We start from the raw sequence: 13,206 nt of genomic DNA on the forward strand, positions 1-13,206 counted from the left end.
TTTAAGCAGAGGAAACAAACAACGAACATCTGCTCAGGGGATAATTTATAAATAAGCAAATTTACAATTTTGAACTCACAAAGAAGCGATGGGAAATATGGCTGGAGATCCTATAGTGCCTAGGATAAGGAATTTGGTCTTTATTATGGAAGCAAAAGAAAACCATCTCAGAATTCTTAGCAAGAAAGGGACAAGATTAGGATGATGACAGAACAAACTGGAAGGCAGGAGGTCAGGAATAAGGCAATAGAGACTTAAAGTACAATGAAAATGGAAAAAACAGCTGTGGTTCTGAATATGTTTGAATATGTTTGACAGATGTTCATCAAAAAATGAATTACTCAGAATACAAGGTAGCTTGGAATCATGAATCTACCAAAGAAAATAGAAGGTTCTATTAACAGAACCACCTGAGGTTTTCAGCACCCTAGCATGAGCATCTAGGCAGATGGATAGCAATATGTAAGTAAAGGCAATCCATACAAGAGAATACTCATGATTGTGGATAAGTGCTTAATCTAAAAGGAGAAGAAATGGCACATACTTGAGGTATAACTGATTCTAGGAGGATGGAAAATGGGCCAGGAAAAAAAAAAATGTAAGAGTGGTTTTACCAAGGTGAAAAGGAAAACAAACAGACAGACTGAATTCCAGGTAGGAAAAATTTTTGAGAAGGAAAGAGTAAGGTGGACCCAAGTTTGGGAAACTGCCTGGTATCTCAGATCCTTTTAAGACAGGACTGGTTAGAGGTAATGTCATTGTAGATTGAAATTAAGTCTCCATATTAGACTTACTTACATTTCAACATGGATCCCCAGTTATTTTGCAATACAAGTCTTAATTTTTAAAGTATCTTCATTCTTGCTCACCTTCAAAACTACCAAAGCCATTTAGTTGTGTCTTTAATGACCAAGGCCAAAGTATTTATTAAAAACTCATTTAATGATATTTTATTGCAGGTGTTACATAATCCCCAAATAACAGTGCTTATTCCTATATATCAGGACTCAAGTTTCTCCAGCATCATTATTAAGAAAAAGGCATGAAAATATTCAGGAAACTAAGCCTATGTCAATCCATAGTAGCTACTCTACATTTTGTTATTGTTTAGTCACTAAATTGTGCCTGACATTTTGGGACCCCATGGAATGTAGCCCGACAGGCTCCTCTGTTTATGGGATTTCCCAAGCAAGAATACTGGAGTGGATTGCCATTTTCTTCTCCAGGGGATCTTCCCAACCCAGGGATCGAACCCACATCTCCTACACTGGCAGGAGGATTCTTCAACACTGAGCCACTTGAGAAGCCCTACTCTACATTTTACATCTGCACAGATAGACTGCTCTGGGATAATGTGTTACATTTTCAGTAACAGCAACACACTTTCCACTTGGTGATTATTTGTGATCATTAAGTACACACAGATATTCCTGCCAAGTAAATGGTATATAATGTTTTCTGTTTGTTTATTTAGGCTAATCCACACAAATCACTGACTTTGAAATGTAGGCCATAATTTAACGAACTGGGCCAAAGTGATTTGGGTTTTCAGACTACTATTAGCGGATATCTCAGTTTATCAGGAAATAATTTGAAATTGGCAATTGCATTAACTGTTAGTCTTAAGTATAGTATGACTCCATCTCAACAAATGGTGCCCTTATAGCCTAGAAGAATTCTCTAGCTACTGAGGTTCTCACTTGCTAATAGGAAGTAACAATCATGAAGAACAGGACTGAATACTAATGTGCAGTTTATACTTAATAACCCATGCCAACGGAGATAAACAGTGAGACAGACAATTCAAACACAATAAAAGAGATTACAAGTGTCACTGGTATTTGCAAAGTGTGCATACTTGGACATGGGGAATATGCTTTGACAAGTCACAGCATCCCAAAACAAATAATAATTTCCCTTTGGGCACAGGCAAAGCTGTATACTGTGCTGGATTCTGCCTACTATTCAAACTAAGGTACTTTTATTCTTTCTAAAAACAAATGTTTATTGAGTGTCTATCTTGATCTTATTAGCACTGTGCTAAGCATCATTCCCTCTGAGAATATGCTCCGACTGGGACATGGCTTCGCTCCGAATAGAGCATTTTAGGTTGGAAAAAGGGGGAAAAAAAAAAAGGATACAGAAACCAAAACTGCCACTTTCTTGTGATTATGCTAGAATGTAAATAAAAACCATAAGCGATCCCCTCAAACCTCAAGCTAGTTAAGGTTTGCTGGAATGTCAACTCAAAGTACATAAAAAAAAAGGTTAAAAAAAATCAACAGAGGATACTTAGCATCCTCTAGACTCTACTGGATTTAGCAGTAGACACATTCATTAGCAAAATAGGATTGATTACATGAGGGATTGCCACACAAGGGCCATGTAAAAGATGAATAAAAGAATCTAACAAAATTCATATGTACTCTTAAGTTTTGATATAATCTTACTAAAGATTCCTCAGTGTAACCCATGATCAATATTAGAGAAAGAATTATTACACACTATGGTTATTCTTAATAACCATATGATTCATTCATATGCATGACCACTTAGTTCCAGCTCTGTTCTAACCCCTATTCTGAATACCAGGAATGAAGCAGTGAACGAGACAGATCCTGGCCTTACTCTCCAGAAGTTTACATTCTTGTGAAAGAAGGCAGGCAATAAAACATAGATATATATGACACACTGACAATGCAATGGGACAAAATACAGCACAGGAAGAAGGGCACAGAAAGCACTATTCTATGTAGGATAACAGAAAAAAGCTCAGGAAGAAGGTGATGATTTTGCAAAAGCCTAAAGGCAAGGGGGAAGATGACTGGAGAAAGAATGTTCTAGGACACAGAAAGCAGCAAGTGCCAAGGCAACCATAGGTTTGGCATGTTCACAGGCCAAGAGGCCCCTGTAGTTGCAGTATGGTGCATGAGGGTGAGGACAGACAAATCAAAGACAGGAGAGGCCCTGCATGGGCTTCTGGACCTCACAGTGACTTCACTCTCGCTGAGCTAGAAAGACAACAGAGCATCTGAAGTGGGAGACGGGACCTGATTTTCCTGCTGGAGGATCTGACAACCATAATGAAAATACGACTGCTGTTGATCATGGGAGGTTATGACAATCATCCCACAAAAAGGTGGTTTGTGGGAGAGTGAGAATGGTGGAGGTGCTGAGCACTGGTTAGAACCCAGGCATATTTCCAAACTCAAACTGGTAAGATTTGCTGAATCTGGCCTGGATGCAAATAAGGTAGGAAAAGGTTCGACCGTGATCCCAAAGTTTGAGGTCTATTATATTATGACCGGCAATCAAAGTACACCAAAGAGAACTTTCACTCCTCTAGTTCTTCCTCCAGATGACAAATGTCCATGCCTTGCTTCTGAAAACAAGGGAGATTTCAAAACAGGTAAGTCTGTTTGCCCAAAACAGGTAAGGAAAATTTATATGCTTCTCATCCCAAATTCGCAAGTGTTCTTTAAAAAAAAAAATTTAGTTTTGCAGTTTCACAGCTGCCACTAGAGGGCTGTATGATGCTGTACAGAAACAGAATTAAGGTGGACACATAACATGGAATCTGCAATTAAGGGGCAGTACCGAAAATGGTCCTTGAAAGGGAATGACTACTCAGAATTTTTTTTTTTATTGAAGTATAGTTAATTTACAATGTTGTGCCAATTTCTGCCGTATAACAAAACGATTCAGTTATAGATATATACACATTCATTTTTTAAAATATTCTTTTCTGCTACAGTCTATCCCAGGAGACTGGAAATAGCTCCCTATGCTATATAGGACTTTATTGTTTATCCATTCTAAATGTAATAGTCTGCATCTACTAGCCCGAAACTCCCAGTCTACTCCTCACCCTCTCTATCCCTTAGCAACCACAAGTCTGATCTCTACATCTGAGTCTACTTATGTTTTATAGACAAGTTCATTTGCACCATATTTTAGATTCCACATATAAGTGACATATTGTATTTGTCTTTGTCTTTCTGACTTCTGTCACTTAGGATGATAGTCTCAAGTTGCATCACTGTTGCTGCAAATGGCATCATTTGATTCTTCTTTATGGCTGAGTTGTAGTCCACTGTATGTGTGCACCACATCTTCTTTCCCCACTCATCTGTTGAGAGACATTTAGGTTGTTTCCATGCTTTGACTATTGTGACTAGTGCTGCTATGAGCACTGGGATGCATGTATCTGTTTGAATTATACCTGGATTTGTCCAGGTATACTCCCAGAAGTGGGACTGCTGGGTCATATGGTAGTTCTAGTTTTCTGAGGAACTTCTGTATTGCTTTCCATAGTGGCTGCACCAATGTACATTCCCACCAACAGTGTAAAGGGTTCCCTTTTCTCCACATCCTCTCCAGCATTTGTTATTTGTAGAGTTTTTAACGATAGGTGGTGTCTCAAAGTAGTTTTGATTTGCATTTCTCTAATAATTAGTGATGTTGAACATCTTTTCATATGCCTCCTGGCCATCTGTATGCCTTCTCTGGAGAAATGTCTATTAAGGTCTTCTGCTCATTTTTTGAGTGGGTTTTTTGTTGTTGTTAAGTTGTATGAGCTGTTTGTGTATTTTGGAGATTGAGTCTTTGTCAGTCAGATTATCTGTAAATACTTTCTCCCATTTATAGTTTTGTTTTTTTTTTTTAATGGTTTCCTATACTATGCAAAAGCCTGTAAATTGGATTAGGTTCCATTTGTTTATTTTTGCTTTTATCTCTATTTCCTTGAGAAACTAACCTAAGAAAACACCAGCATGATTTATGTCTGAGAAAGTTTTGCTGATGTTCTCCTCTAGAAGTTTTATGGTGTCATGTCTTATGTTTAAGTCTTTAAGCCATTTTGAGTTTATTTTTGGACCACTCAGAATTCTTAAGCTTTCTTCTAATTATAAGAACTACCCACTGAAAACATCACCGGTTTCTTAAAGTAACACAACACCTGTGTTATCACAGGTGTCAAGGGAATACATATTAACCGAAGGATCATTAGCTGTTACAATTCTCTGAGCAATTCCAGTAGTTCTGCTTGAGGAGCAAAGGAATCAGACTACATTTTCTAGGTTGAGGAAGAAAATTCCAGATGTTATAATTTCAATAAAATTAACGTGCAGCTAAGAAAATAACATTTCACTAGGAAACCCAGGGGAATTGAAACCTTAGAAAATCTGTGGGGAAAAGCTGCCAAATTGTAATCTTCTCTTAGCAATGCCAGTGGGTGACGTGGGAGTTTAGAAATCGTGACACTGATTTCAGGGGAGATAAAGGGAGCTGTGTATATAGGTCACTCAGAATCTTTTCACCAAAAATAAAGAATTCATCTCTGTTAGATGTCAAACTACTGCCCCTTTCTGTCCTAAACTTTGATTTTGCTTCTTAATAAGACTGAAGCAAAGTTTTTCATAAGCAACTATGACTGATTTCTCATTCTCCACCAAATAAAAAATAATCAAGCATTTGTATAGATGGAAGGAGGACAAAAAGACAAACACTTAATAAAAACACATTCAGCATCTTGCTGAAGGTTCCCTAGTAAATATACAGACACATGTGTCATTTACATATATATATGTAAATGTATATATATATATATATAGATGTATATATATATATACATCTTTTAAAAATGTGAGCTGTTACTATGTAAAAGCAACTTTCAATGAAAATAACATATAATTCTATGTGGATAGTCTGTTTTCACTGAAGCAGTATTTTCATGGTTTTAAACATTAAAGACCTAAGTCTTAAAAGACCTAAGTCTTATTCAACACACAAAAATTCATACTAAAGTTCATGAAATTCTTATACTAAGCTTACATCATAAAGACGAACCCCATACCACAGAGGGATTTATTGGTCCACTGTAAACATGTAACTTTTAAACATGTGTGGGTTGATACATTTTATTTCAATAAAATGTGTCTGTTTAATTTTTAACTGCCACAAGTAAATATGGCTAAACAGATTTTCACACAAGTTGAAGCTTTATTTAGTACATCTATCTTAAAATGCAGACTCTGTGGCATATGTGAATTTCACTACGAGAAGCCAAGGGGAAGAGGATAAGCACCTCAAAGAAATAAGCATTTAGCTCGGCCAGTGGAGGCCAGAACATAAGGATAGACCATTCTGATAGCCAGTTGACAGGAGCAATGTCGTGTGTTTTAAGAAAATACAGAAACAGAGAAACTGTGATATCAAATACATTTCTCATATTGAGTATCACAACTGTGGAAGACTTTCTGAATTTCAGGCAATGAGTCACAATACATATGTCTGTATCAAATACTCCAGGACAGGGGTTGGCAAACTTTCTGTAAAGGGTCAGAGAGTAAATTTCCTAGGCTTTCCTGGCCAGACAGTCTACAGCAATTACTCATCGCTGCCGCTGCAGCAGAGAAGGAGCCATGAGGCAACATAGAAATGAATGAGCGTGTCCGGGGACCGCTGCTGCTGCTGCTAAGTCACTTCAGTCGCGTCCGACTCTGTGCGACCCCATAGACAGCAGCCCACCAGGCTCCCCCGTCCCTGGGATTCTCCAGGCAAGAACGTTGGAGTGAGTTGCCATTGCCCTATCCAGTCCGGGGACTAGTAAGATAGTATTTACAAATACAAGCAGTGGGCCAGATTTAGGTTACAGGCCAGTTTGCCAACCTTGACTCCAGGCGATAGTTCCTGACTTTCTTTTAAAGATCAAGTCAACTGAGAAACACTTTTACATTACACCTGGGCATTATTTACAATACACAGTATGATACATATATTCACGTATGTTTCACAGTATGATACCCTTGCTGTAGGCACTGCACTTTGATACTCCTTATTCTATTCTATGTTTGTTTGGTTTTTGTTTGGGGGGCTTTGGGGGACACCATCTGAAACCACTAAGTTGATCTCATAAATGGAAGTGAGTGACTCACAGTCTGAAAAAATGTGGCTCCAGTGTGAACAGCATTGGGACATATCCATTTACTGAATATCTAAAGTAATAATGGAAGCTTTTCAGTGACATATAATATTTACTGAATGTGTTCTACATGCCATGCATTGACATATGTTCAAGGAATCTAGCAATTTATAAAAGACAAATATTGCCCCATAATAGCTAGTATTGTTCTTTATGTATAAAATAGGATACTAACTGTAATACCTACAAACCTCATAAGACTGTTTTGAAAATGAAGCTTTTAGCAAATACCACATATTCAGTAATTTTTCCAGGTCACCAATATTCAAATAGTTAAGTACCAAGAAGTACTTTTAAAAATCAAGTTATTATCTACATTAAAATGAAAAAAGGCTTTAAAATCTAATGCTTTAGGTAATGAAGATGGCCTTATCTATATTATTTAAGAGCAGTGAGGTTTATTGTACTGATATATTGACAGTCCCCTATCTCTACCTCTCCTGCACCCTTCCAAAAAAGAAAAGACTCCATCCACAAACCACATGTCATTTTTAGATCAATTTTAGCGATTAACTGACCCATAGGATGATACAAGGTTGGGGGGGGGGACTCAAGGAATAGAAAAGATGTTCCAAAATCTGTATTAGAATGGTTACTATTCCTGCATGTTCAGTTAAAATCAGCCACAGATAAAGTTTATAAAACCAATCTTTCAATTGTTGTTTTCCACCTTAAATAACTACTTTGCATTATCAACAGCTAAAAGTTAGCTCCATAAAAGCAGACATTTTTGTCTACTTTTTTCATTGCTATATACCCCAAATTTAGAAGAGTGCTTGGCACTCAGTAGATTTACCCTAAATATTTGTTGCATGAAAGAACAGTGAACAAACAATACTGACTTGTCATCTTGTTTATGTTTTGATATTATGGCCTTCAAAAACTAATAGACAATGTAAATTATTTAAAAACAACATATTTAAAGATTGCCTGCCATTTCTAGCTTGTTTATTAAATTTCTGACTGGGAAGAAATTCATGTGAACATTTCTATAAGGATAAAGAAAGACTCTTACCTTCTTTTTCTACCCTAAAAACAAAAGTTCTTTGTGTTGTAACAACTTCAAATTTGTTGTCTCCTTGAACTCGTACCGTAGATATAGCAGAAAGGGGAATTATTCCTTTTGAATACTTCTCCTGTATTGGGTAGAGGAAAAGATACACAGAGAAGACACATTAAGATAACATTCCCTTGATCAAAAATAGAATGGCATGGTATTTATAAGTGCTGCTCTTTCATAATCTCAATCTAAATTTTAAAAAATCACATATAAACAGCATATATCCTCATGTACACTTAATACCCCAGAAAGGAAAATATTAAGTGTCTCTTCCAAGTGAGATGTCTTTTCAATTTTCTCTTCATCTGCAATTAGGCAATGAATCACATTACAAACAACCGTTCTAGAATAGCAATACATCGTTCTGAAAAACAGCAGTATGTTCTTTGAAAATAGTCTGGTCAAAATGATTTTATGGTGTTTGCAGGCATCTGCTGGCCATTACAGGTACTGTAACTGAACCATTTCAAAACCACTTGCTACACACTATGAGCAAGAATGTTATCTAAGAAACCAGACTATTGGATTCTATCAATTAACCCTATTATTCAACGCTCTGATGATGAAGATCTTAATCTCACACTGCATCACGTTTTAGTCTCCGGGGGCTAAAGAATAAAAAGATACGGATTCAGCTGTTTGCAATAGGTACATACACATTACAATTTTGAAGGTCGTTCCTAAGACTCTCAATGACTTTTTCAGTCTGTGCTTTCCTGGACCATCCTAAACCATTTGGCATAACAATCATCCCACAATTTCAACTACTTTCCAACAATGTAATATTGACTGGGCCCTGTGTTGGAAAGAAAAATTCAAAGAGTACTTTTACATTCACATTCAAATAGCCGCAAAAAGAAAAACTAACCTGAGAGACAAGTTTAAAAGTGAGTAAAAACTATGGGAAATAAAGAGCACAAAGATGAGAATTCTCAGTTCTACTTACAAAAAAGCAGACATGTTTTCATAGAAATAGTGACATCTGAACCTGACTTTAAGAAACCTTAAGTTAACCAAATAGATAAGTGAGGAGGTGGTGGGGGTGAGGGGGCGGTGGCAGATCCTGGCTGAAAAGATTGAGTAATAGAGGTGTCAAGTAGAGAAGTAAGAGGAGCTGCAGTGTAGAATCAAGAGATGAAGTAGAAAACATCCATCAAGGCCACATTATGAAAGGTGTTGAGTATCAAAAGAAGCTGGACACAGATGGGGCTGAAAATATAAATCAAGGTCACATTACAAAATATCTTGGGTGTCAAGAGAGTCTGGACACAGCTTAATAAGGTTCCTTCTACAATTCTCTTCCAGCATCCATGGAAGCAGTACTTTTGAGTCAAGTCCCAAGGATCTGAAACAACTGGTTAGGCAAAGAACATACTAAGTCATTCCATGCAGAGCACAAGTGTCATGCTCCTATTCTTCCCAGCAGCAAACTCCAGCCATACATAGCAGATGAGTAAAAGACAGCTGCTGTGAGCAGTAAGGCAGGTCTACTGGGAGGTTTCCCCTCTGCCAGTTGAGGACATACATTATATTCTCATGGTATTCCCTCTTAGTTATTTGACAGTTTCCTCTTCTCCGCTGTCTTCCTCTATCCCCGATCCCTGACTTCATGTATCCATCAAAACCCTATTCATCTTTAATGCCATCTGCAATAACAATGTCTTGAAAATGTTTCTTTGTACTCTCAAGCAGCCAAAAGCAAGGAAGATATTTGAACTGTGATTTAGGAATATGAGGAGGTAACTTCCTAGAAAAAGGAGAGGGAGGTCAAGGAATAAGTACTTACAGAATAACTTTTTCTTCTCCTTATTTTCCATTTTGGGGGTTTTAGCTTCTCTTCCTAAGGGAAAAAAATCCCTTCTTACTATTTCAACTACCAATTTTACGAGGAGAATTCTAAAATCTGTCTCTTCCTCTATTCCTTGTCTATTTCTATCCATTCCACTCCCATATTTTTGCATCATCCATGGTACCTCTAACTGTCCCAAAAGCACCTCAAACTCTAAAACTGAATTATCTTCATCTATAATGGTCTATTAGGAGAAGGCAATGGCACCCCACTCCAGTACTCTTGCCTGGAGAACCCCATGAATGGAGGAGCCTGGTAGGCTGCAGTCCATGGGATCGCGAAGAGTCGGACACGACTGAGCGACTTCACTTTCACTTTTCACTTTCATGCACTGGAGAAGGAAATGGCCACCCACTCCAGTGTTCTTGCCTGGAGAATCCCAGGGACGGCAGAGTCTGGTGGGCTGCCGTCTATGGGGTCGCACAGAGTCGGACACGACTGAAGCGACTTAGCAGCAGCAGCAGCAGCAGCATAATGGTCTATTAAGATATCACTTCTTGGTCAATCAGTCTTCAACAGAATAGCCTTTGACTTGGGCTGCTCTTCTGCTCCCCGACAGCTACAATGTCAACTTGCTCCCCGCCACTTCCTGATTCCTTCTAGTCACAAGAGCCTTCTTGAAGCTCCTTGACACATCATGGTTCTGCTCAATCCAGTGACACCACACACTCTGTTCTGCAAGGCACCACTTTACACAGGAATCTTCACATACTTACTGCTTCCATTTCTTTTCCTGTTTCAGCATATGAAAGTGAAGTCGCGCAGTCGTATCTGACTCTCTGCGACCCCGTGGACTGTAGCCCACCAAGCTCCTCCGTCCATGGGATTCTCCAGGCAAGAATACTGGAGTGGGTTGCCATTTCCTTCTCCAGGGGATCTTCCTGACCCAGGGATCGAACCCAGGTCTCTCACATTGCAGGCAGACGCATTAACCTCTGAGCCACCAAGGAATTTATATTCCTGAAAAAAGTCCTCCAACTCAGCTTTTCTCTCAGGCCCTTCATCCTGACCCAGGAAGAAAGCCTTAATTTAATAGGAACCTGTGCTCTTCCTCTATAACAATTACTAACTCTAATTTAAATGATGATCTTTATATTTACTTGTGATCATCTGATTAATACAGTCTTTCTAAACTGACTGTGCATCATAGTTCTATTTCCTTCATCACCTTTCACATAATCAGTATTGTGTATTTTCTGAATGAATGAATCTTATGCCTAATCAATCACAATTATACAAACGCTGACAGCTCATTTTTAGTATTTTTCTAAATTTATTTTTTAATACTTCCACTGGCCTATATAGCCTACATCCTGATAAATTAATGCCTGATTTACTTTACACTCTCCTGATTTGCTTCCCTACTTTCAGCTAGTGTTCCTTCTCACTTTTCCTGCATATTATTGTTCAAATGCCATAGTTGGAGAGAATAAAGGAAAGATTCATGAAGATGAACAAGATGGGCCTTTAAGTTTGCACAGGATTTTCATGGACTGTAATGTCTAATGGATTCAGAGGGAAGAGCAAAACCATATAGGTGAGACTACATGAAAAGATATGCCCAAGTTTTTCACAGCTGTACCCTGACACTGTTGAAAAAAGTCCCTGCACAGACAGACATGACATGATTGGTTTAGCAAAGAAAAATTCAATAAATACAGGCAGGTACCAAGCTGTACTGGACTACTAAGGGCTCTAGGAATTGATAGGAGGGAGAGACTATCTCTCCACTGTCAGGCAGCCTGAGAGATGTGAAGGGGCCCAGCACCCTTGGAACAGTGGAAGGGTCTATCTGACTGTAAGTTTGTACTGGCTGAGACCAGATAATTAAAAATTCAGAGTATTTAAAAGCATTTATCACTTCTAGGTGGTCCATTCTCAAGTTGCAGTTTGCCTAAGAATTAGAGGAGTTTATAAAATATGTATCTCTAATGGGATAATTAACTATTTGTTGAATAAAATTTTACCATTAGCCAATTTTTCAGTAGAGAAAAGTCAAGCGGCATTGTAGGGAAACACATAGGAATTTTTAAAAGGAGATTTTCCTTCCACTAAATCTCTTCAGATAATTTTGTTTAATTCCTTAAAAACATAACTCCTCACCCCCATATCTACAATAATGCTGTTTAATAGGTCAGTACTTATGGAAGAGTAATAGAAAAATGATTCCCCCAGAAGTGATCAAAATGTACTTAAGAAGCAAAGTACTATGTCACTTGAACTTTAGGAAGCTGCAGTTTCTCTAAAGGCTCATTTATAACTATTATGAATTATCAAGATCAATCTCAAATTTTTTTTAACACTGTAGAGGTGACTTTACATTTCTCTTCCAGCACACGATAAAGACAATACAGAAGGGAAAAAAAAGAAAACTCAAAGACACCAGGCTCAAAATGACTGTATTTTTCAGAGTGTAAAATTTTCCTGAAGGAAAGAAATTCTAAAGCATCCCCGGAGCCTATAACACACAGATATTTAGGTCAAGTTTGTCATTTATCTACCACTTGCAGACAATGAAAGGACCACGGGGCAATTCTGCCCACAGCTGAGTGAGAGGAGGGTGAGTCAGATCTCTTGGCAGGTGACAAGATATCAAACCTGCTGGGATGATGCCATTTTCAGTAATACAATTGAAAAGGCCTTGCTGAGACATGATTGAGTGGCACTGAGAAAAGCAGAAGAAAACTAAGGGAATAGGCAACTCTGCAAACTACCTCCTGAAAGCCCGGCCACATGCCCCTCAAGTGTATATTTAAACACTGGAAGGGGCTTCCCTGGTGGCTCAGTGATGAAGAATCTGCCTGCCAATGCAGGAGACACGGATCTCTGGCCCGGGAAGACCTCACACATCACAGAGCAATTAAGTTCATATGCCACAACTAGTGACCCTGTGCTCAAGAGCCCTGGAGCTGCAACTAGTGAGCCCAAGTGCCAAGCTACTGAAGCCCGCATGCCCTAGAGCCCATGCTCTACAACATGAGAAGCTCCCACAATGAGAAGCCCGCACACTGCAACAAACAGCCACTACAGTGAAAAGACAAATTCTTAAAATAAAAAAGAACACGGAAAGACCCAACTCACAGGTGCTCAGGACAATGAAAACTCCACACCCCGCTGAGACGGCAGCTATGGCCCCCGCTGTGCCCTCTTTCCACTGGCCTTACAATCCTCGCTTCCCAGTCCACCAATCCAGCTCTTCAGCCAGAAGAGTCACAACAGAAACCACATCTCCTGTCAGGAAACACCTAATCTAGTGGTCTTGGGGTTCTTTTGCCAACATGACACCAATCATCTGAATAGTAAAGGAACAAAATG

The 13,206-nt window shown here is 38.6% G+C and overlaps 1 protein-coding gene across 2 annotated transcripts in view; it reads right to left on the reverse strand.

Annotated features, from left to right (window-relative positions):
- Positions 1 to 13,206, reverse strand: part of ARAP2 (ArfGAP with RhoGAP domain, ankyrin repeat and PH domain 2) — a 194,227-nt gene that overhangs the window by 132,312 nt on the left and 48,709 nt on the right. For both annotated transcript variants that reach the window (XM_040237993.1, XM_040237994.1), the window contains exon 8: positions 7,998 to 8,118. In XM_040237993.1, the coding sequence (XP_040093927.1) occupies positions 7,998 to 8,118 (121 nt within the window). The remainder of the gene's footprint in view (positions 1 to 7,997; positions 8,119 to 13,206) is intronic.

Source organism: Oryx dammah, unplaced genomic scaffold (assembly GCF_014754425.2).
Source record: "Oryx dammah isolate SB20612 unplaced genomic scaffold, SCBI_Odam_1.1 HiC_scaffold_3, whole genome shotgun sequence".
NCBI lineage: Eukaryota > Metazoa > Chordata > Mammalia > Artiodactyla > Bovidae > Oryx > Oryx dammah.